The 26,937-nt window shown below is 39.9% G+C and overlaps 2 protein-coding genes across 2 annotated transcripts in view; both read right to left on the bottom strand.

Annotated features, from left to right (window-relative positions):
• Nucleotides 1-26,937, bottom strand: part of LOC126802949 (uncharacterized) — a 358,993-nt gene that overhangs the window by 101,035 nt on the left and 231,021 nt on the right. The window lies entirely within an intron of this gene.
• On the bottom strand, nucleotides 21,343-21,777 carry LOC126803509 (uncharacterized). Its single transcript, XM_050531306.1, has one exon. The coding sequence runs from the start codon at nucleotides 21,775-21,777 to the stop codon at nucleotides 21,343-21,345; it is 435 nt and encodes a 144-aa protein (XP_050387263.1).

The following is a 26,937-nucleotide window of genomic DNA, read 5'->3' as shown; positions in this document are numbered from 1 at the left end:
ATAGTCAAAATAGATTGACTAATCAAAAGTCCGTAGCAACAAAAATCTTGCATATCGGATCGAGTGGAGCCTTAACCTGAGGCTCAAAAATGTTTGCTTACTTGAGAATGGAAGAATGTTATGTTTCCATCTCCAAAATTCACTCAAGAAATAGATACAGGTGCCAAAAATGGCATGCGTTTCTTGGATGTGGAGTATGTATCAATGTCAACTCTGATAATACAACGTCATAGACGTTCATTAAATCACTTGAAGTGTGTCCCATAGAATTCGTTATTTTTGGGATCTTTTATCAGGAAATAGTGCTACTTCAGAGTAATGAATTTCAACTCAAATAAATGAGTACGTAGACCTTGGGATTATCGTTTATAGATATGAGTTTAAGAAAACTCAAACATTCAACTAACAGTCGCGATGGCGACGCATCCATAAGAAACGAGGGTTGTATAGGTTTCGAATGATCGAAACTATTCAAGTATGTAATCGGAATTAGAAGAGTTGTGATGTATATGGTCACAAAATAATCGATGCATATTGGCGATTCTTATGATCGCACCCAAAACTGCTGTGCGCTCAGGCGACCACACGAAATCGATTTCTTCCCTTTAAATAATAACGTGACTCCCCCAGGACTATCACACGAGAAACATCGACCAAGAGGGGAATCATATCCCTCTTTGGTCTCATTGGCGTTATAAGAAATGCCGGAAAGAAGACATGAAAAAAAAAGGCTAATAGTGCCCGATAATTTATATATATATGTTCAAAAGTGGCAACTTTAAGAAAAACATACTTGTTGGTCTGCCAAATAGACCGCATATAATTAAATTGCTCTGCAAATCAATCGTCATGCAGGAAGTTTCTTGATGAATTCCTTTTCGATCTTCGTACTGATGTCATAAATTGCACATGAGTAACGTTCGTCTCAGGCATGGATGTCTTAGAAGTAAAAAAAATGTGCCAATGAACATTTAAATAATGAAATAGGAAAAAGGAAAAGGAAAATAAAATAGTATGAAGCCCAAAGGGCTATTGGGCTCGGCAGGCCATAGGCCCAAAAGGGTAGAGAATACCGGAGTAGCTTCTCTTGAGCGAAGACTTTACTTGTGAAGTTCGCGTTTCTTGCGTGAATATGCGGGGGGGGGGGGGAGAAATTTTGAATGTTTTGATGCGGGGACTTGCGGGGCAAAAAGATGTTTTTGCGGAGAAAATGCGGAGGGGTCGTAGGGGCTGCGGGGACTGCGTGCATGGGGGATTGTAGGGGCTGCAGGGGGGTTGCAGGGGCTGCGGGGGCTGCGTGCAGGGGCAGCAAGGTAGGAGGTTGCGGTGGCTGCAGGGGTCGGCAGAGGCTGTAGGGGGTATGCAGCGGCGGCCGGCGGGAAGATGCCGGAGACGAAGGCGGTCGGCGGTGGAGAAGAAAAAAAAAATTCTAGGGCTCTAAAAGTTCAGGATTTTAGGGTAAAGTGCGTGATAACGTGTTTTAGGATGAAATAATTGTGTATTATTGAATGATATGAGAACCTATATATAGGTATTACAAAACCACAATCCCGTAGGATTCGGAGTCCTAATCTATTACGGAGATGGTAATCTATCTCCTAACAGGAAACTTAAGACACACACAAGGGTAGAATTATAATTCTCCCGAAACATTATTATTATTCTAAACAAAGGTTTTTTTTTTCTTTTTTTTGATAATTATTACCAGAACATCTGTCTGTGTGTACTGGTGAGTTTGGTGAGACATACAAACTTGTTTGGAGCCTTTGATATCGTAGCAACTCATGGACATGAAGTATACTGAACTGAACCTTTGAAGCACGGAAACTAACGGATGTGTTTCAAATTCAGCGTGAAGGTCAGGTCAATTGAGACTAGAACAAGGCAACACAGTTACCAGAATCATTGTCACCAACTTTTAGCAGAATAAATGTGCAACTAAAAGCAGACTCATTTTTGTTGTTGTTATAGGCATCAGAAAAATTAGCATTCTACATGCAGTGACTTGTAAGTATTTTAAAATTTTATCTATGCTGAGAAATTGATGCAGAGAACTAATGAACACAGAATTATGGAGAAATGTTTTTTTGTGGATTATGGTTTCTGATACTAAAACCGAGCTGGGCTGGCCCTATTTTTTTATTTAGATTCTTATCCCAGCCATGTGTAGACTCTTTGTTTTTGTTGTATGATGTGTACCCCTTGAAAGGCGAGCGGTTTTCTTTCAGGCGAACCAACTAATAAATTCAGGCCACCATCCGGCCGACTAGTTTGGAAGATGGCAGTATTTCTACCATCCAGCCAGTATTGACTAACCTTATATTTAAGTTAGTCAATTTTTTATGGTCCACGCAGGCCAGAATTTCCTTGTTCCTTGAATTTCAGTTAGGTCAATATTGGCTGAGCAGTGAGCAACTTGAAGAACCAGAGATGCAACTAGTGTTTAATGTTAGTCTATACAAGCCCACTTGAATCAATAATCAAATAACCGGGCCCTTGGGGCAAGCTTGTTCTTGTTCTAATTTTAAGTTAATTGAGAGTACTTATATATCAATGTGCTCGATCATCAAGCTCACTTGTGAGTCAGGCAATTTGATTGGACTAGTCTTACAGGGTTGTAGAGTCGCAGGTTTATTTAAAGGGATTCACTGTATGCTAATCTCTCCTGGATTTCTTCCAGTATTATACTTTCTTTTCCTTCAGCTTCTATATCTCTCATTTTGGTGATCTGTTTGTTGTAGGGTTTCTACCGTACGCGCTTCCTTACCCAGATCTAGTTTCTTGTTTGTTTAGTCTATTTTATCTTCCTTGCTATGGTTTCCAATGGCCTACAGCATACCAAGTGTGATCCAGCGGCCTCTGGATCTTGTAATAATCCTTGTTCTTCAACTGAGCTTATGGTTTCCAATGGCCTACAGCATATCAAGTGTAATCCAGCGGCCTCTGGATTTTGTAATCCTTGTTCTTCAACTGAGCCTATGGTTTCCAATGGCCTACAGCATACCGAGTGTAATCCAGCGGCCTCTGGATCTTGTAATCCTTGTTCTTCAACTGAGCCTATGGTTTCCAATGGCCTACAGCATACCGAGTGTAATCCAGCGGCCTCTGGATCTTGTAATCCTTGTCCTTCAACTGAGCCATCAGTTTCTCCCTGGAAGTATGATGTGTTTTTAAGTTTCAGGGGAGACGACACTCGCAAGGGTGTTGTATCCCATTTGTACGATGAATTGCAGAACAGGAGTGGAATCAATACATTCAAGGATGACAATCATGACATACGGCTTAAAGTAGGGGCTCCCATCTCTCCGAGTCTCTTGAAAGCAATCGAAGAATCAAGATTCGCAGTGGTTGTTCTCTCCGAAAACTATGCTTATTCTGCCTGGTGCTTGGATGAACTTATACACATCTTTCGGTGCATGAAAGGCGAAGACAGAATCCTACCACTTTTTATAACGTGGATCCCTCTCATGTTCGAAATCAAAGAGGGAGTTTTGAAGCAGCATTCACTGTACATGAGAAGAAGGGTAAAAAGTACACGGAGAAGGTGAAAGAGTGGAGAGCTGCTTTAAATAGTTTGGGCAATCTTTCTGGGTGGAACACTGATAAGTTTCTGTAAGCAAGTGAAGCTTAATATATCGTTCTTGACTCTTGGGTTTATTATGTGTGATGATCTTCTATCTGATGTTCCTTCTTCCGCTTTCAGGTCTGAAAGAGAACTTGTCAAGCGCATTGTCGAAGATATGCACAGGAAAGTCGTTCAAATTCCACAACCCTTTGAACCATCTGTACCTACAAGCTCTGTTTTCAAAGACGACGCCGAGGCGTTTCCGGTGCGCGCTTTGGTGCAGGGAGGGAGTGAATCGCCTCCCTGGACAAAACCAAAACTCGCCTCTGGAAAGGCGACCACCCAGGCGTCGGGGCGGCGCTTTCAGAAGGCCAAGCTTAAGGCGAAGAGCGAAGGTTGAAGACGACGGAATATTCCTTCTATTTTCCAATAACGACTGTCAAGCTATGCCATAGACACGTGAAACCCCCTTTAATAGTTGAATATGGACATTTGGGCTTAAATATGCTGGTTTAATTGTTGGGCTTCTATTGGGTCCGGTTCTTACCTTCAAATATGTGGAAATCCATCGTTGTTTTTGTTACAATGATTATATATATATATATATATATATATATATATATATGTATATATAGTTCCTATCCAGAGTGAAGCTTCACTCTGAAATTACAGAGTGAAGTTCCAATTTTGACACACTTTTCGGTCATTTTTTTTCACCATAAGTGATTCAATATTTAGGTATGCTATTCAAGATCATATGTACAAAATTTCATCTAATTTGGACATCGTTAAGGTATTGAAATTAGATTAAATCAATGAATGAATTAAAACTGTTCAACGTGAACCGTTCGTGTAAATCTCAATTTTGAAAGCTCAAACCATTGTCAAATTGGATGAAACTTTGTAAAGATGATCTTGAATAACATACCTAAATATTGAATCGCTTATGGTGAAAAAAAATGACCGAAAAGTGTATCAAAATTGGAACTTCACTCTGTAATTTCAGACTGAAGCTTCACTCTGGATAGGGACTGTATATATATATAGTGTTTATACAGTGTGAAGCTTCACTCTGAAATTACAGAGTAAAGTTTCAATTTTAATACACTTTTCGGTTAATTTTTTTCACCATAATTAATTCTATATTTAGGTATGTTATTCAAGATTATCTCTACAAAGTTTCATCTAATTCAACAATGTTTTGAGCTTTCAAAATTTGAGATTTACACGAACGTTCATGTTGAACATTTTTAATTCATTCATTGATTTCATCTAATTTCAATACCTTAACGATGTCCGAATTGGATGAAATTTCGTACAGATGATCTTGAATAACACACCTAAATATTGAATCACTTATGGTGAAAACATTTGACCGAAAAATGTGCTAAAATTGAAATTTCACTCTTTAATTTCAGAGTGAAGTTTCACTCTGGATATAGACTGTATATATATATACATAATTTCTCAAGTAAGGGGGTCTGCACCAATTGTTTTAGTGCGAATTTCCTCATCTCCACCATCTAATATCTAGATAGTATTGTGCAGATCATCTATGCAGACTTTCAGCCAATTTGGTGATCGTTAAGGTCCTCAAAATCGAAAAACAAATGGACGGACTGAATTCTGTTAAACATGAACCGTTCATGTTTTTAACAAAAAAATAAAATTTGAGGGCCTTAACGATCACCATATTAGATGAAATTTTGCAGAGATGATCTACACAATATTATCTAGATACTAGACGGTGGAGATGAGGAAATTCAATCGAAAGTGGTGCAAAAATAGAAATCCGCACCAAAACAGTGGTGCGGACCTCCGCAACCAAGAAGGGCTGTATATATATATATATATATATATATATATATATATATATATATAGGGGTTTCTGAAGAGGACTTCCGCAACTCCCCTAAAGTGCGGACTTTTCAGATTTTTCGACGATCACGCGCCGGTAATGACGTTTTTGTTGCCAGAGCAACTACAGATGCATCGAAGTTTCTGAGCAGCAGTCTCACTTGAAACTACTAATTCGTCGAAATAGATCAAAAACCAGTCAACGGCGGCTCCACCGGCAAGAAGAAGCTCCGTCACCGGCGGGTGATCTCAAAAAATCTGAGACATCTGCACTTTTGGAGAGTTGTGGACTTATGTAATTTCCTCGGGATGCTATTGAACTACTCATTCATTACTATATAAAATTACTAGTTCCCGTCCATCTTGAATCGGGCCTTAGTTTTATTGTAACATATATTATAAATATTTAATTAAAATATTCATTGTTGGAAAAATGGTCACCTTAGTGCGTCGATTCTCTCGATTTATGAGGCTTGACTATGTCATCTTCGCTTTCGCTTTTGTTGTTTGTTGATATGCCTTAAATTATTAAACGAATGCACTCATGTGAGTCAAAACCGCATAATCCTTTACCTGGCTCATGATCTTGTCTTGGAAAACAACTGTATGATGTATTGCTAAGATGCGTACTGATGTGCATCTAACATAGCCTTGAGCGCCTCCCCAAAAAGAACTACATCCTTCTCCAGCTGAAGTTCTGAAACACAAGATCATGAAAAAGTTCAACACTCTCTTCCCTAATAGCGGCTTTCAGTTTCATCATAGCATAACCGTAATGTATACTATGATAGGTAATATCCTTTTTCACATCTGCATCAAATAAGGGTTGTATATTGCTAAAAGATGCATACTGAGATGACAACCCTGAGTAAAAAAAACTATCACATTTAAAATGGATTCGAATAAAAGATTAACAGGGAAAACATATACAAACAACCTAAGAAACAAGAAAAAACAACAACAAAAATCGAGTTTCAGGACAACAAAAAAAACATAAACATCGAGTTTAAGAGTTTTATGGGGAAAACAGAATTGTATGAATCAAACTGAAGAGAACCTTTGGCAATGAGTGGAACACAAACACCTAGCCAACAGGAATAAAATAAGAAGATACTTGTTTGTATTTGTTGTAGTTGTAAAGACTTGTCTTTTATAGAGTATTAAGCATTAGTTTCCAAAGCTTATGGCACCAAAATACATTCATTGACAATGTCGGATAATCTAATAATACTGTCCAAAGCCAAGTTCATATGCATCAAACTATACACTTACAGGATGATTTGGTCTTCTGGCCACACCATTATCTTGATCAATTAAATGAATGATATTGCTAGCTAATTATATCAACAATAGAACTTCAGATTGATCCCTCTAGCAATATATTTCCGGCCTAGACTCTAGATGAGACAAGGGAAGATACGTTCAAAGGATACAGTAGATTTTACTAAGCTATATATATGTAGGATATGAACATGTACTCCAATATAATGAGAACATTAGATGAGGCAACTATTCATATATGACCTGGCCTGGACATTGTAAAATAGATTCCCAATGGTATTACCAAATGTTTATTGAACCTCAGGTAAGTGACCAACTTTAAAAGAAGGGAACCAAATTAGGATTCCATATTTTGCAAAGTAAAGACTTACTGACTAGAGACAAGACAAAATAGCATAAAGGTTGCCATTTGATTATGGATATTGATAACAAAAGAGAAGTTTCTCAAACCTAGATTGTAATGTTGCACAGAAGTATACTTACTAACTTCGATAAGGAGTTTTTTAGTTTTAGAACAAGCGAATACTACTAGCATATGATTATTGGTGAAGACCGACTGATTATGGTTTGTAAATTTTAAGGAAATTAAAAATACTCAGTAGGTTCACAGAGATGAATAATAAAGTTCAATGTTTGGCTTACCCTCAGATTTCATAAGCAAGAAATAAATCCTCAAATCCAAGTGGACTTCAGTGATCAATACACCAAATAATTCCAGCTACAATTTTCCTCCATTCAACGGAACAATTATCTGCTTGTATGGCTCAAATTGTCACAAGAATGTACTTTTATGAGGCAAAATTCCGTAATCCTTTATCTGGCACATGATCTCGTCTAGCAATTTGTATATGAGTTTACTTCTTTTATGTGATTTGTCTCCCTTTCTGAATTCATGAACAACTCCTTCAAGTTCAATAGAACTACAACCAGGAGTTTTCTTCATCTTCTTTTCTTTCATTGTCCTTCTCAATTGCACTGCATTCCTCCATCTATCTGCACAAGACTATATGTTGGATTTGTTGATATCAAAGCATAACAACACAAACTGGAATTGGGAGAATACTTCACTGTATTCATTATTTGCAGTCTGGCCTTTAAATAGCCTTATAAAGAAAACTGAAAACAAAGCAGCCCACGTTTTGCACTACTCTAGTGTGTGGTACACGATTACAAGAAAACAGTCAAATCTAACAACATGTCCCTACAAACTAGAGATTATTAACAGAAGCAAATATAAAATAATAATTTACCTAAATACCAACATATCCTCCCCTAAACTAATTGTTGTGAGCAATCAGTTTAAATTTGGAACCTCATAGACTCCCAGCATTTCTCGCTGCTGCACAAACTGCTCCAACTTCAATGGTTTGGTCATAATATCAGCCACCTAATCCTTTGAACAATAGAATAGACTGAATATTTATATTGGATGATTAATTCTTACACTGAAATGTTCTATAAATAAGCTAACAAGAGTACAGCTACCACAAATCACTCCCTAATTGGCTCCCCTTGAATCACGCCCCAATTAGCTCCATTACTCATGCTAACACTCCCCTTCAAGTTGGCGCATACACATCAACCATGCCCAACTTGCTAAATGAGTCATAAAAGACTTTCTTAGACACTCCTTTTGTGAGCACATCGGCAAGTTGTTATTATATAGGAACAAAATGAAAACTAATGATCTTAGCGTCTAGCTTCTCCTTTATAAAGTGACGATCAACCTCCACATGTTTTGTAAGATCATGTTGCACAAGATTCTGTGAAATATTAATAGTTGCCTTGTTGTCACAATACAGCTGCATAGCACACTTAGGCTTAATACCCAAATCTTGTAGCAAATTTCCAAGCCATAATAATTTTCACACTCCCTCAGCCATACCTCTATACTCTGCTTCAGCACTAGATCGAGCTACCACTTTTTATTTCATACTCTTCCACGTAACAAGATTACTCCCAACAAAGGTAAAGTATCTTGATGTAGATCTCCGATCTGTAATATTTCAAGCCCAGTCTGCATCTGTGAAGCCACAAACCTCAAGGATATTATTGTGATTAAAAAACATTACTCCTCTCCCTAGAGATAACGTCAAGTACCTCAAAATCCTTACAACAACATCCATGTGGTCCACACTGGGATTATGCATGAACTGAATCACTACACTTACTGCATACGCAACATCTGGTCTGGTATGTGATAAATAAATCAGGCGTCCAACTAGCCTCTGATAACGAGTTTTTTCAGTAGGCACTTGATCTTGATACTCTGCTAACCGATGGTTCTATAATCTATAGGAGTATCAATGGGAGTGCAATCCAACATACATGTCTCTGTTAGTAGATCAAGGATGTATTTCCTTTGACACAGATAGATACCATCACTTCCCTGGGCTACCTCAATGCCCAAGAAGTACTTGAGTGTACCTAGATCCTTCATCACAAACTCTGTGGCTAGCAGTTTATGTAATCTATCCACCTCAACAGTATCATTTCCAATAACTACCATATCATCAACATATATAATTAGGGTTGTTACCTTCCCTTGATGATGTCTGAGAAATAATGTGTGGTCTGAATTACTTTGTCTGTAGCCAATTTTCCTCATGAATTGTGAGAATCTTTCAAACCAAGCACGAGGTGACTGTTTAAGACCATACAAAGACTTTCTGAATATGCATACAAAGTTACTTGGAGAAGCGGCCACATATCCAGGCGGAAGATCCATGTATACTTCCTCTATAAGTTCTCCATGAAGAAATGCATTTTTAACATCAAACTGTCTAAGTGGCCAGTTTAAGCTAGCATCAAAAGAGAGCAATACCCGAAGAGTGTTTATCTTTGCAACATGTGCAAATATCTCATCATAGTCTATGCCATATGTCTAGGTGAACTCCTTTGCTACTAGGCGTGCTTTATATCGGCTCACTGATCTATCTAGATTATGCTTCACTGTAAACACCCAACGACATCCCACAACCTTCTTGCCATGTGGTAGAGATACAGTAGATATTTGATTCACAAATGATTCATATGACTTAAACAATCTTTTAGTAGACATAAAATTTGCCGCAGAATACTTAGCTTTAGCTTGAAGGGTAGGTTCATATTTTTTTGCTGGCTGACCCCGAGTAGACCTATTTGGCAAGACATATTGTCTACTATTAGCCTTACTAGTATTAGCCCCAATAGAATGACTAACCTCAGATGAGTGATCTTCTATACCAGGAGAGCATTGGTCAGGTGTATAACCAATAGTACGGGAGACATGAGGTGACACGACCCGCCCCAAAATGTACCCTACTTTCGAGGCAATTCGTGCGGGGACCACTATCAAAGGAGATTTACCAAAATTTCGGCATAGTCTCTCCTGAAAGTAGCCAACCCTACCTGCACGAAAACGACAGTTCTAATATTTCAAAACCACCCTGACACCTGGAGCCATCTGCTCCCCATAATTTCACATTCTCCTCAAACACAAATCACAAATATATCAACAATAAAATTTCTCAACCTATAACATTCATAAAAACGTCCATTACGCTATGAGACGTTAGAACACAAAACCTCGATCGATCCCTGGAGCTTTCCGCTCTTCTTACCACAACCTCCCAACCCACGTTACGACCACCAAAGTCGTTAATTAACGTAATATATAATTCCCGGAATAATTACTAAAATCCCGGAACTATCTAATCAATTTAGGGGATTTCCCAATCTCGAATAATCATTCGGCAAATATAAAAATAGACTAGCCCCGCTAGTCAAACTAATGCTATCTGATCATTCTAGAGACCCGACTAGCTCCGCTAGTCTACATAAATAATTACAAATAGCTAGAAGCTGACTAGCCCCGCTAGTCGCAACAATATAACAATATCATACCATAGGCCCCCGGCCAAAATATATATATACCTATCAAATCTCAAGTTTTCAATACCGTCACGTCACGTTCACGGAGAGGGTATTGAATCATCCTATTGAATCATCCTATCCTAGCCGGCTATATATCCTCACCTCTCAGGTGGCATCGCCCTCCAGGTGGAAAAATGATATCATGTAACCTTGCCCCTCGGGCGGCATCGCCATCCCGGCGGAAAAGTGATATCACGTAACCTCGCCCCTCTGGCGGCATCGCCCTCAGGCGGAAAAGTGCTATCGAGTAACCTCGCCCCTCGGGCGGCATCGCCCTCAGGTGGAAAAGTACTACCAAGTAACCTCGCCCCTCGGGCGGCATCGCCCTCCAGGCGGAATAGTGATATCACATAACCTCGCCCCTCCAGGCGGCATCGCCTCTCAAGCGGAAAAGTAGAACAGTATGCTAACATAGTCACAAAAATAAATATCATTCATATCCGTTGATCATGCCCCCTTTTTGATATTGCTATGGAGAGGATACCAGATAGAATGGAATATGATTTTGTTGATCGTACCTCCTTTATAGGATTAAAGGAAAGGATACCGGAATAAGATAGAAAATCATTCTTATCCGTTGATCGTGCCCCCTTTAACTAGTTAAAGGAGAGGATACCGGATAACAATAATTAGAACTAGTACGGTTCCCAACCGTACGTATAAATCTCAATATAATTATACAAATCCCGAGAATTCCGTTCCTGAATAAAAATCCACAATCTCTGATCAAATCAAATCTGGCGTTATAAATATAAATATATATATATATCTCATATATATATTCGAGACAACTAAATATCATCGTAATTAATCCAAAACACCATTAAACTCATATAACGCCAAATCACTTTAATAATTATTCATGCATGCAATATAATTCCAAATAGAAGTCCACTCACAGTCAGAACCTAGCATTAAAATTGGATGCTTACAAACGTAAACCGATATCTAATCTAACATAATTGTGGCTGCACCCAAACCTTGTTTGGGCTGCCTACGTACCCTCTACGAGGGATCAAGCCATTCGTAGTTCAACTATTTATCATAACGACCCGACCTCACCACTAAACCGATTCGTATCACCACAACCGTATCCTGGTGTCGACACACGCAACCATAATCATGCATATCCCATAATCATTCTTATTCGTCTATCACACACATCCACACATCCGACATACACAACATTATCATAATCATTATCTATCAGACACACAACAATCACATTAATCTTTTATACGATAATTAAGTTTACTAACAACATTCTACAACCAAATACGTCGATTAATATGTCTATGAGTTCGTAACGACGAATGCTACATAAAGGGGTACCATACTGCCCCAAAAAGGTCACCACGCGCTGCCGCACGCGCCGCCACAGTGGCTGCGCTTGGGCCCCACGCGCCACCCCTCTCCGACCTCACCAAAACGACTCGACTCCAACAACAAAGTTGTAGATCACGAGAAACCATACATTTTTTACGACGGCGTCGAAGCCAAGAGCGGCCGGGAAGTGGCCAGAAAACGCGGAGGAATGTCAGAACAGTGCACCGAATACCCACTTCGCGATCCAGCTTGATTCGTCGCCCAACTCCACTCGATTCGTGCCCAGAATGGAAAACCAAGTCGAATGAAGGTAACTCCGAGCTCCGGAGTCGCCGGAAAACGGCCGCACGGCGGCGTTGACTTTGGCCGGATCTTTCAGGCGTTGCTGCGCTGTGCACGGCGGTCGGCAGGCGTTGAGGCTGGTACCAATCGACGGAGGATGGCGAGACGGTTCGAACGGGACCGGTGGCGCCCCGATCCGTGGCCTGACGGCGGAGAACGGCGCAGGAGAAAATTCGGGCGAAAATCGGTGAACAGTGGCGCGAAATCACGAAATTCGAATTATGGCATGCCGCGTGTCCACGAAATCGTATCGATGAGCTCTATGTCTTTCGTGAATGAAGTTTTCTCGGAAAACTTACCCAACGAAAAGTCAACTTTTAGAGTCGTCACACGTAGTAGACTCTCGTTCCGAGAAAAAGATTAAACTATTATTGCCACGAATCGTAAAACATTCGGGTCGTAACAATCTCCCCTCCTTATACAAATTTCGCCCACGAAATTTACCTACTTAAGAGGATAGGGTGATAATGTATCATCTACCCCTGCATCTCCTAAGTAGTCTCTCTTCCCTTTTTGGCTCACTAACAACACAACCTCGGAAATACCGAACTCAACCTTGAGCTTTTTCCGAAGTGATAAAATAGGAGGGAAAAATTACCCTTAGCACCTCGTCCTACGAGGAATCACCAAAATATAAGTTAACCCACTAGTCAACATCTTACAATCCTTTAGTCCCCATTGAAAATGACACAAGTTCATGAGGATCATACCCTCCCGGGTCACAACTGAATCAGCAAGTGGTCCCGCCACACTACTATCCGTTAAAACACACATCTTAGCCATTGTTTTATATATCTAATTAAGTACCACTAATGATACTACGCCCCTCGTCCAATGCCGCTGGAAAAGTGCAAATTTTTTTTCTTTCATTTGTCCAACCGTTTGACAAAACCAATAATTATTATCAGAATTCTAGAAAATGCTACTCATAATGATAGCTGCTTGAGCGAACACTCGTATGCACAAGTTTCACTCGTATCAGGCAGAGAAATGCGTCTTACATTTATATTCTCTGCTTTTACTACCGGTTTTGCAATACGATTTAGGGGAAAATTTCGCCCCAATTTCTAAATTATGCTCACCACATCATTTCATCACTCTTGAAAGGCAGGCAACGCTTCCATATACACTCGCTCTGCAATAAAATGTGGATGTTTGATATTCTCGATCCTCCCCCTCACTCTACTTGCCCAACTGCGTTCTTCCTTAACCGCAGACACAACTCATAGTCACTCCTCTGGCAAGTCTTTGGAAACTCAAGAATCAGAGTACCACAATTATTGTAGTACCTACGAACATCACACATTAATAGCCTTCTGTATATAGAGCGTTGAAAGTCTTGAATTCCCTGTCTTTTAGCTTCAACCTTGTCAAACATCCTTTAATAATTCTCCTTATGTAAACCTTCCATAACGACCATACATAAGGAAATTCATCCTAATCATCTCATCTCACGAGGGATAATCAAATGTGAATTAATCCATCGTCTATTTCTTAAGATCTCTCAACCCCTAAATAAAAGGACACTCGTACATAGGAGTCATAACCTCTCAAATCACACTTGGATTCATAAGCAGTCCCACCACCCTACGATCCAGTGAAAAGGGTCACCAAATACGGATATGGTAATACATATCGAAATATGTACCACCTCCATTACCCCACACAAATGACAAGCTCGAAATACCCCTCGAGTCAATGCAAACATTTTCTCCTAATAGTTCTCAGCTCATAATTCAATTTCAAATAGTTAATGGCGTCACGTCGATCCATTGGTGAAGTATAACATTCAACCAATAGGACCACTGTCAAAAAGAGATTTACTAAAATTTTCCTATATCTATATCGAGTCGTGCGGGGCAACCATAAAAGGAGGCAAACCGAAATTCCTCGATCAATGCGCAAAAATGTAGCTTGGGGCGATTCCGACATCTCCAAGTATCTCTGCCAAACATTTTGGAAAACCAATTACATCCCGCATTACATTCTTCACAAGTCGCTGCGAAGTCAAACTACCATAATCATCTCGCCTTAGCTCCAAATGAAGAACGCACCTACATTCTCAAGGGAGATCAATACCCGTGCAACATGATACACGACTTCAACTTCCTCACCTGAGGAGGACAACACATATAAATGGAATTAGTATCTCCAGAACTGAACAAATGTCAACAGTTCCGTTCTGAATTCCACTTTAACATCAATTACACTACCCCCTTCGACGTAGACTCCCGAATGCATCTCTGTCAACAGGCACCGCTTGTCCAACCCCGCGAAAATGTTGGGAATACAAGCTCACTAGGAGATTATTCGCAACTCACTCAGTCTAGACATCAATTCGGGAGTCAAACCGAAAGCCGACCTTCGACACCCAAATTTCAAATAAACGCAAACGACCCCCATAACGCCTAAAGTTAGCCCTTTAATCCTGCTTAAAGTAGGATCTCCACTTCATTAACTTCAAGCAACTTTCCCTCATTTTACCATCACCAATGCGACAAAAGGATTTGGCTTGCCATTTCTTACCCGAATATTTATTGGACAATAAAAGAAACGTTACCAAAGATTTCGAGTTCTCAACTCATAACTCCACTTTTAATAATCAATGGCATCCCATCGATAGATATTAGCAAAGTGCATGCAACAACATACCTTCACAACTCGTGAAACAGGAAGCGAAATCAAGGTACCGAATGCATAGTCAAATAGATCATAACCTTGACAATGGTCCGAGGACCTAATGCTATGATACCAACTGACACGACCCGCCCCAAAATGTACCCTACTTTCGAGGCAATTCGTGCGGGAACCACTATCAAAGGAGATTTACCAAAATTTCGGCATAGTGTCCCCTGAAAGTAGCCAACCCTATCTGCACGAAAACGACACTTCTAATATCTCAAAACCACCCTGACACCTGGAGCCATCTGCTGCCCATAATTTCACATTCTCCTCAAACACAAATCACAAATATATCAACAATAAAATTTCTCAACCTATAACATTCATAAAAACGTCCATTACGCTATGAGACGTTAGAACACAAAACCTTGATCGATCCCTGGAGCGTTCCGCTCCTCTTACCACAACCTCCCAACCCACGTTACGACCACCAAAGTCGTTATTTAACGTAATATATAATTCCCGTAATAATTACTAAAATCCCGGAACTATCTAATCAATTTAGGGGATTTCCCAATCTCGAATAATCATTCGGCAAATATAAAAATAGACTAGCCCCGCTAGTCAAACTAATAACTCATAAATAAAACTGGACTAGCCCCGCTAGTCAAACTAATACTATCCGATCGTTCTAGAGACCCGACTAGCTCCTTTAGTCTACATAAATAATTACAAATAGCTAGAAGCTAACTGGCCCCGCTAGTCGCAACAATATAACAATATCGTACCATAGGCCCCCGGCCAAAATATATATATACCTATCACATCTCAAGTTTTCAATACTGTCACGTCACGTTCACGGAGAGGGTATTGAATCATCCTATCCTAGCTAGCTATATATCCTCACCTCTCAGGCGGCATCGCCCTCCAGGTGGAAAAATGATATCATGTAACCTCGCCCCTCGGGCGGCATCGTCCTCCAGGCGGCATCGCCATCCCGGCGGAAAAGTGATATCACGTAACCTCGCCTCTCGGGCGGAATCGCCCTCAGGCGGAAAAGTGCTATCGAGTAACCTCGCCCCTCAGGCGGCATCGCCCTCAGGCGGAAAAGTGCTATCGAGTAACCTCGCCCCTCGGGCGGCATCGCCCTACAGGCGGAATAGTGATATCACAGAACCTCACCCCCCCCCCGGGCGGCATCGCCTCTCAGGCGGAAAAGTAGAACAGTATGCTAACATAGTCACAAAAATAAATATCATTCATATCCGTTGATCATGCCCCCTTTTTGATGTTGCTAAGGAGAGGATACCAGATAGAATGGAATATGATTCCGTTGATCGTACCTCCTTTATAGGATTAAAGGAGATGATACCGGAATAAGGTAGAAAATCATTCTTATCTGTTGATCGTGCCCTCTTTAACTAGTTAAAGGTGAGGATACCGGATAAGAATAATTAGAACGAGTACGGTTCCCAACCGTACGTATAAATCTCAATATAATTATACAAATCCCGAGAATTCTGTTCCTGAATAAAAATCCACAATCTCCGATCAAATCAAATCAGGCGTTATAAATATATATATATATATATATATATATATATCTCATATATATATTCGAGACAACTAAATATCATCGCAATTAATCCAGAAAAACCATTAAACTCATATAACACCAAATCACTTTAATAATTATTCATGCATGCAATATAATTCCAAATAGAAGTCCACTCACAGTCAGAACCTAGCATTAAAATTGGATGCTTACAAACGTAAACTGATATCTAATCTAACATAATTATGGCTGCTCCCAAACCTTGTTTAGGCTGCCTACGTACCCTCTACGAGGGATCAAGCCATTCGTAGTTCAACTATTTATCATAACAACCCGACCTCACCACTAAACCGATTCGTATCACCACAACCGTATCATGGTGTCGACACACGCAACCATAATCATGCATATCCCATAATCATTCTGATTCGTCTATCACACACATCCGACATACACAATATTATCATAATCATTATCTACCAAACACACAACAATCACATTAATCTTTTATATGATAATTAAGTTTACTAACAACATTCTACAACCAAATATGTCGATTAATATGTCTATGAGTTCGTAACGACGAATGCTACATAAAGGGGTACCATACTATGCCTCTGACAGTGTAAGCTAGCAGCATCCCATCTCATTTCCTTTTGTAAAATATTCCCAGTTCAACTGTGCCTCTGACATACCTCAACACCCTTTTCACAACTTGATAATGAAGCTCAGTGGGATTTGCCATGAACCTACTAGCAAGGCATACCACAAACATCAAATCCGGCCTAGTCACAGTCAGATACATCAAGTTTCCAACCATTTGTTTATACATAGTAGCATCCACTTTAACTCTTCCTTCATCTTTGAACAACTTAACCCCTGGAACAATGGGATTACTCACATGATTGCTCTGCTCCATTCCAAATCTCTCAAGTAGCTATGTTGCAAACTTCTTTTGACTAATATAAATGCCTTCAGTGCATTGCAAGACTTCCACACCAAGAAAGTATCTCATCTTCTTGAGATCACTCATATCAAACTCATTCTTAATGGACTCCTTAAACTCAGTAAACATATGCTCACTATTTCCAGTAAAACTCAAATCATCCACGTGCAGACTTACAATTAAGAACATAGCTCTTGTACCAGCTTTAATAAACAAGGTATACTCAAAATCACACTTCTCAAATCCTTCCTTCAAGAAGTAATTCTCAATTCTGCTATACCAAGATCTAGGAGCTTGTTTGAGCCCATACAGTGCTTTCTTCAGCTTGTACACTTTCCTTTCTTCTCTTTTGACATCAAAACCCTGTGGCTACTCAACATACATTGCTTTAGTGAGTTGTCCATGTAAGAAAGCACTTTTAACATCTAATTGATAGATGGTCCAGCTCTTATGTTTTGCAAAAGCAATAATCATCCTGATGGTGTCCCAACGAGCTACTGGTGCATAAACCTTGGTGTAATATATTCCTTTCTTCTGAGCATAACCCTTTGCAACTAGCCGAGCCTTACACTTTACCAACTCATCATGTTCATCATATTTTGTCTTAAAAACCCACTTCACACCAATTGTTCTTACACATTCAAGCAAATAAGTAAGCTCCCATGTATTGTTTCTTTCGATAGCTTCTATCTCAGACTTCATAGCAACTCTCCATTTGGGACATTTAGCTGCATCATCATAGGTAACTGGATCTTCATTTGCAAAGAAAACATCAAGGCTATGTGGTTCAGTTTCATCATCAGACAATCACAGTCCATCTCCAGGAAAATAATCTTACAGGTTAGGTGGTTGACTCCTATTTCTGCTTGGTCTTCCGTCTACGTTCAAGTCAGGTCGAGTATCTTCTTGTATGGAGCGGCTTGAGAATGAATTAGACTCACCATGCTCCCCATGTCCTTGCTCATTGAGAACATCATCATCCTCATTGTCTTCTTCTTCTCCATCATCATGTTGTTTTTCTACCAAATCTTTCTCACTGTCTCCCCAAGTCAACACATCAAGTCTAACTTCCTCCATACTCCTTTCCCAATCCCAACATTCAGTTTCTTCAACGACAACATCTCGACTTACAATAATTTTCTTTGAGGTGGGATTGTACAGTCAGTTGGCTTTTGATTCTTCACTGATACCAAGGAAGACCCAATTGCAACTTTTATCATCGAGTTTGTTTCTTTTAGCATCAAGAATGTGGACATGACCTATGCAAGCAAACACTCTGAAATGACCAACACAAGTTCTGACTCCACTCCAAGCCTATAGTTGGCCTTCTGATAGGACTCGATTACTCGACATCAATATTTAACCATGTAAGCTTCGTAGTAGTATAAAACAAGATGGTATCGTTCAGAAACCAGGGATCCAACCAGGGCTTAGAATCAAGAACACTTAACACGAATTCATAAAGATATAAAGGAGTTTGATATATAGGATCATATTGAAAGATAAAAACATAAAATAAAACCTAAACTAATATATACATGTGATCAACCAACCAACACGTAAGCAATCACCAAACAAATCATGTAAGAATAAAGCCATCGAATTCTATTCTCAATCATGTTCATGTCGTAGGTATCATGGTTCATCTTAAGTTCGATCATGCATCAAGTTCCTACTTGGTTCCTAATACATGGATACATTCGAGCTCAACTACTTGTCTTGCTACGAAATCTAACATACCAATTCATCATGCAATTACGTATCACATAAAGAAATCAACATGATTCAAGCACCTATCCAATGCCAAACTTGATATCAAAATCGGTGAAATAACAAAGGACAATTAATCTGCTACTTGTATCAAAAATTGTTACTAGCTTTGAATGATTAACATATGCAACATCAACTACTTGTCTTAATCACACATGCAATATAAGAACACACCGAAAATTAATCAAGAATAAGAACTCATGGCATAAAACCTAAAATCAATTAATAGAAATTGAAAACTTCATATCTTACACAATTTGAAAGTCACAACTATATCATAGATAAGATTGAATTAAACTTTAACAAAACAAAAAAAAATCATCTAAGAACAAGAACATAGAAAACTGAAATAAAACATGAAGATCATAGAGTTACACTTTGAAATAATCCTACGGGGTTTATTCCAAGCCAACAAAGATCATAGGCTACTTGCTTCGAATCTAAAGGATGGAAAATGATGAATTTCAGTTTTTAGGATTTCTTGGTGGATGAGGGACTGATTCGGCAGAGCTATGGCTTGTGCTTGTGTTCAAGGTTGATGATACTTGAATGGCGAGACTGTGCCTCTATATATAGGAGTCAATAACCCCTCATGTCGTCCCTTATAGGAGGTAGAATTGGATTGAGAAGCTTATATCTTCTTTGATATGGACTTTGATTCATGTACTCCAAATCCAACTTGATGTAGGAAACCAAATCCAATAGGGAAATATATATGGGATGCACGGCATCTTTCCTTGTCCAACTAGGAATAGCTAGGCCGGCCACTCCTTCTCCTTCTTCAACTCGGACATGATTTCCTTGTCTCACTAGGAATAGCTAGGCCGGCCTCTCCTTCTCCTTGTCCAGATAGGATTTGTCTTTCCTGAAAAGAAATCGACGTTTGGAATAGGAAAGATTGAAAATAGGAAAGTAGAGTTCTAGTCGAGTAAGGAATCCTAGCTCAATAAGGATTTCTAACACTTAGCACAATTTCATCATCAATTCATTCAAAATCGGCATAGCTCTACCTACAACACACAAATGACATATATACATTAAGAACGTCACACTTTGTGCTCCTATCACCTTCTATTGAGAACATGTGTGATCCAATTCACTGCTTCTGCCCAAAAATCCTTTGGAACTTTCTTCTCAAACAAGATGCTTCGAACTAGATTCATAATAGTCATGTTCCTTTGTTCTGCAACCCCATTTTGTTGGGGAGTGTAGGCAGTAGTGAGCTGTCTTTTGATTCCTTCAGACTTGCCAAACTCATTGATCTCGTTTGAAGTGAACTCTCCACCCCTATCAGTTCTTAGACAACAAATAAAGGACCCAATTTTTTTTCAACTAAAGCTTTGTAGCATTTGAACATTTTGAGTGCTTCAGACATATCAGCTAGAAAGTAACTCCACATTTTCCTACTTTAATCATCAATAAAACTGAGAAGATACCTCTTGTGACTATTCGAGGTGGGTGTAATTGGTCCACAAATATCTGCGTACGCTAACTGTAACTTGTGTGAAGCCCTCCATGAGCTCTGTTTTGGAAATGAGTCTCGCTTTTGCTTTCCCACCAAACAGTCCTGAGACACTGCTGTAGATGATTGAAATTAAGGCATTCCTTTCACCATCTTTCTGTATTGCAAAGTTATAAGGCCTTTGTAGTTCAAATGTCCATAGCGACAGTGCTAGAGATATGCTAGATCATCAGAGATTGCTAACCTGCATGTGGAAGAACCCTCAGGTGCCATGTTTGCAAGAAGTAAAAACATACGATTTGCAGTCATTTGAGTCTGTATAATAAGCCCCCTACTTGGATGATAAATCTTACAAGCATCATCTTGGATAAAAATTGCTAGCTTCTTTTCTTGTAGTTGACATATGCTTAGCAAGTTGTTTTTCAATTCAAGAACAAAGTAGACATTACATGAATTAGGCCATCGACTTCCAACTTGATATTTCCTTTTCCCATAACTTGCATTCTTCTGTTGTTGCCTAATTTGACTGAGTGTCGAAATCCCTCATCCATAGTAGTAAATCATTTCTGTTTGCCACACATATGATTACTGCAGCCACTGTCTAGAAACCATACATCCTCTCGTTTCGAATTGTTCAATTCCACATTGGCCATTAGTAAAAGCTCATCCTCATCAAGTTCTGCATAATTCGCTGCCTTCTCCTAACTAGGACATTCATATTGATAGTGCCCTAGTTTATGACACTTGAAGCATTCAATCAGAGCTTTACTGAATCCTAGTCTTCCTCTGCCTCTACCACGTCCTCTGCCTCTAGCTGCAAAGTTGTCATTACTCCTTCCATCATTTCTTCCCTCCAAGGTTACTTTCAACACAAGTTCTTCTCCACTTTCACTCCTATGGCCAAGCATTTGTTGCTCATGTACCAAGATACTACTTTGCAACTCATCAATGGTCAAGGATTCGATATTGTTTGATTCTTCGATAGAACACACAACATAATCAAATTTGGCAATCATTGGCCTCAAAATCTTCTCAACTAACACCAACTCCTCCATATTCTCATCATTTGCTTTCATTTTGTTAGCAATAGTAAGAGTTCTTGCAAAGTAATCATCTACCTTTTCTCCTTCTTTCATTCCCAGTAGCTAAAACTCCCTCCTAAGAGCTTGTAACTGAGCTCTTTTCACCCTAGTGGAACCTTGGTACTTCTGTTTCATTGAGTCCTCATATCCGACTCTAGCTCCCAAGAGGCATCACCCTCATCATGGTGACTCCACAAAACCTTAACCAGCTCCACCTCTTTCCTACGAAGCTTCTTTGTCAACCTATCCAAAATATGAACCGACTCGATAACAAAGTTGGCATTCTCCCTCACCTTAATGGAGCTGTGATCAATCACATATGACTCATCTGGTACATATTTCCTAACATGGAAATGTAGAAGAGGTTGTGAACGCCAGACATGCTCGTATGTAAAGCTAGCTAATATGCCAAATCTCCTACCTTCTCAAGAATCTCGAAAGGCCCAACATACCTCGGAGCTAACTTCCATTTCTTCCAAAATTTCACCACACGCTTCATAGGACCTTTAGGAACACATGATCACCAATCGACATGTCTCCTCTTTAAGTTTGCATAGTTCTTCTGTCTACTCTAGGCTGTAAGGATCCTCTCTCGAATAATCGAGAACTTCTCCAAAATTTCCTGAACGACCTCAGGACCCATTAGTTCTTCATCACCAACTTCGGTCCAACAGATAGGTGATCTACATGGCCTACAGTAAAAAGCCTCATAAGGTGGCATGCCAATACTAGAATGGTAACTAATGTTGTAGGCAAACTCAATCAACCTCAGGTGATCCTCCCAACTACCCTTAAAATCAAGAACACAAGCTCTCAACATATCCTCAATCACCTGATTCACCCGTTCTGTTTTCCCATCAGTTTGAAGATGAAATGTTGTACTCATATCTAAGGTAGTACCCAATGCCTTCTGTAAACTATCCCAGAACTTTGAAGTAAAACGTGCATCTCGATCAGAAACAATAGAAATAGGTGCACCATGAAGTCTCACTATCTCATCCACATATAACTTCCCTAACACATCCACTGAGTACTTCATCGATACCAGAAGAAAGTGTGCCAACTTCGTCAGTCGATCAACAATCACCCATACTGCATCGTGACCCTTCCTGGACTTAGGCAATCCTGTCACAAAGTCCATAGAAATCTGCTCCCCCTTCCAAAGAGGAATAGGCAAAGGCTTCAACATGCCAGCGGGTTGCTAATGCTCTACCTTCACTTGCTGACAAGTAAGACACTTTGATACGAACTCAGCCACGTCTTTCTTCATCTAATTCCACCAGAATTGCCTACGAAGGTCTTTATACATCTTGGTGCTCCCTGGGTGCACGGTATAAAGAGATCGATGTGCTGAACGAATGACCTCCTCCTTGAGATCTGCACAATATGGTACACACAGTCTTGTCTCAAACTTCAAACCTCCATCGGATCCAATTCTCCACTCGGATGGACATTCATCAAGCGAATCTACCACTAGATCTGCCAACCTAGCTCGTGAGAATCTATCTTGTGCCTGACCTTGAATGATCCTTGATCTTAGTGTAGGCTGCATTGAAACACTACTAAGAAAGACCGTTGGTTCTTCTCTTAATTGCACAAGATCAAACTCAGATGCGGTCTCAAGCATAAGCCATTCCTAAACCATGCGAGAAGCTATCATACCCCTCGGTCTCCTACTCAAGGCAACCACATTTGCCTTTCCAGTATGATACTCCAAAGTGAAGTCATAATCCTTGAGGAGTTCCATTCATCTCATCTGCCTCATGTTCAACTCCTTCTGTGAGAACAGATACTTCAAACTCTTATGATCAGAAAAGAGTTAAAATTTCTCACTATATAAGTAATGCCTCCAAATATTTAAGGCAAAAACAACTGCAGCGAGCTCTATATCGTGAGTGGGGTAGTTCTTCTTATGAACCTTCAACTGTCTAGAGCCATAAGCAACCCCACCTCCGTGCTGCATCAACACACACGCTAAGCCTTGATGCGAAGCATCGCTATAAATGACATAACCACCCCCACTAGTGGGAATTGTCAGCACTGGAGCCGTAGTCAATCTAATCTTTAGCTCGTTGAAGGCCTCCTCACATGTTTCTATCAACACAAACTGAACTTCCTTCTTAGTCTACTTGGTCAAAGGCGAAGCAATACTAAAAAACGCTTCAATGAATCTCCAGTAGTAACATGTCAACCCAAGGAAACTACGAATCTCTGTAGGAGTCTTTAGATGACTCCAACTCTTCACTGCCTCCATCTTTGATGGATCTTCTAACACGCCATCCTTCGAGACCACATGACCAAGGAGCTTAACTTCTTCCTTCCAAAACTCACACTTCTCAAGCTTGGCATACAAACTTGATTCCTTTAGAGTTAAAGCACAATTTTCAGATGTATCACATGCTCCTCTTGGGACTTGGAGTATATTAGGATATCATCAACGAACACTACTACAAACTCATTTAAGTATTGGCTAAAGATTTGGTTCATCAAACTCATAAAAACGGTAGGAACATTTGTCAGACTAAAGGGCATGACAACGAACTCATAGTGTCCATACCTGGTCTTGAAAGCTGTCTTAGGGATATCCTCCTCCTTCACCCTGAGTTGATGGTAACCGGATCTCAGATCAATCTTAGAGAATACCGTAGCCCCTCTAAGCTGATCGAACAAGTCATCAATCCTAGGCAAGGGATACCTATTCTTGATGGTCATCTTGTTCATTTCCCTATAGTTCACATACAACCGCAGTGAACCATCCTTCTTCTTCACGAACACAGGCGCACCCCAAGGTGAGACAGTAGGTCTAATAAACCCTTGTTCCAATAACCCATCTATCTGTACTTTCAACTCCTTAGGTTCGTTCTACCCCATCCTATAAAGTGCATTCAACACATGCGTTGTACCGGGTACAACATCAATGCAGAAATCAACAACTCTCCGAGGAGGTAAACCTGAAACACCTCATTGTACTCGAACACCACAACAATGCATGTGATAACTACTTCCTTATCCGCATACTCCACATGTGCCAAGACTCATGTTCTCATGGCATTATCTAACTTGAGGCAACGATAACGAAAAACTGGCTCCCCCGGATCATGGAAAAACACTACCATGTCAAAACAATCAATCAAAGCATGATGTGGCCTCAACTAATCAATTTGTAAGATCACATCAAAGGTATGGTCCAGAATCACTATCAAGGAAGCAGAGAATTCTCTACATCCGATCACAATAGGACAAGTCTTGCAGATCATCTTAAGCTCAAGAGACACTCCAAGATGTGAAGTGACACATAAAGAGCTTTCAAGAGATGTAGGGATCAAACCTAACACCTCCACTACCAACCTAGCAATAAAAGAATGTGATGCTCACATATCAAACAATACTCTAGCAAGGTAGTCAAAAGTAGATAAGGTACTTTCCACCCGTGGCCTCTTACCCGGCCTCGGCCTCTCGCACAGTCCTTTTCTAAATTCATCACCTTGAAACATTTAAACACTTAGTCAATACCTGTATAATCTTGGACCTAAATAAAATAGATCCAACATATATTAACCAAGATATTTAGAGGGGAGAAAAATCACTGTAGTATCATCACAACACTTCTATTTAGATGACCAAACCTTAAGGTAAGGCTCCCAACACTCATGCGTACCTAGTGGCATATCAATACTGAAGAGCAATAGCTCCGTTGACTCATGATAACCAAACCTACGCTCTGATACTAACTGTCACGATCCCGAAATTTCGAATGATAAAAATTCGAATTTGAAGCCATGAAAACTCTAAATTAATACCAAATATATTGAAATCATCATATAGCAATAGTGTATCGAAGTTGAGTTCGCAATAAAACTCACTCGACTTGAATAATACATAACTAGTTTATACACTCAAGTATTTTAATAATTAGAAATGTAATATTCACTCAATCCTCACCACAAATAGAAGAAGCAAACCCTCAGTAATCTTCTAAGTAAGCTCTCCGAGCCTGCTAATCCCCACCTGCAGAACTATCCACTCACCATCGATTTGGTGCACCGCGATTGTAAACATAAACCGGGTAAGCTTTTCATCTCGTATGAGTAAACCACATTTAAACATACATCACATACAAAATAAATATGCAATTAACATTTTAAAGCAAGAGTACTCACGAGACCCAGGCAGCCCACCTGGTTACCCGAATATCATTTTAAAATATGGGTACTTATGCGATGGGCAGCCCACCTGGTTACCTCTCATGCAATACAAGGCAAACAGCCTAGATCTCTAACTTATCGTAACCAACACCCGGCCAAGGCTTGGTTCCGATTTAATGCCAACACTGTCTGAAGACCAGAAATCGTTTTAACAAGACTCAATGTTAAAACCATGTATAATATAATAATTCACGCATGTTTATGTACTACAACCAAGCGACTCTTGCACAACAATATATATATATATATATATATATATATATATACAGTCACTCCAATAATCCATCATACCGGAAGGTACATTACCTCCCCTTCTAGTCCCATCCGCCACAATTAATCGAAAACAATAAATTTCATACTTTAAATAAAAACTGTAACGTTATATAATTTAGCAAACCATATATATGTATTGTATTTACCATTTTTGTACGTACACGACTCATTATATTATATCGACATCACAGTTCACTCATTTAAAGAAATAATAAATACGAGTCACCGCCAAGCGTAGACTTGTCATTGTGAGATTTACTCACCTTATTTCCTGCGTGCAATTTTTACGGCACCAAGAGAGATTCCCTCACTCGTTTGGTCGGTTACATAGTAGCACAAACAACGTGCTTAGAAAATGACCCGCATAACAACAGGTGAGCAGTGTTTCGTGAACAACTCACGCGCCACCCTCCGACAGCCCCGCGTGGTGACGCGCCACCATAGGCAGCCACGCGTGATGCTCAGCTCCACCATAGGCAAGCGCGTGGTGCTCACGTGCCACCCAAACAGCTGCGCATGACCTCGCTTGCGGCCACCAAATCCACCCATCGTTCCACCTGCATCAACCTACGGCCTAACACCGTCTCTCCGCCGCACCACTTCCTCCCACGCGCCACCCTAGGCGGTGGCACGCACACCACCAACGCCTCCATCCAAACTTCATCGAATCACAAAACAATGTGCTTAGAAAATGACCTGCATAACAATAGGTGAATAATGTTTCATGACCAGCTCA

Source organism: Argentina anserina, chromosome 7 (assembly GCF_933775445.1).
Source record: "Argentina anserina chromosome 7, drPotAnse1.1, whole genome shotgun sequence".
In the NCBI taxonomy this organism is placed as follows: Eukaryota; Viridiplantae; Streptophyta; class Magnoliopsida; order Rosales; family Rosaceae; genus Argentina; species Argentina anserina.
This window is presented reverse-complemented; position numbering and strand designations above follow the sequence as displayed.

What these genes read in the sequence shown, in the direction of transcription:
- LOC126803509 (XM_050531306.1), bottom strand. Translation starts at nt 21,777, where the DNA reads ATGAAAGAAGGAGAAAAGGTAGATGATTACTTTGCAAGAACTCTTACT.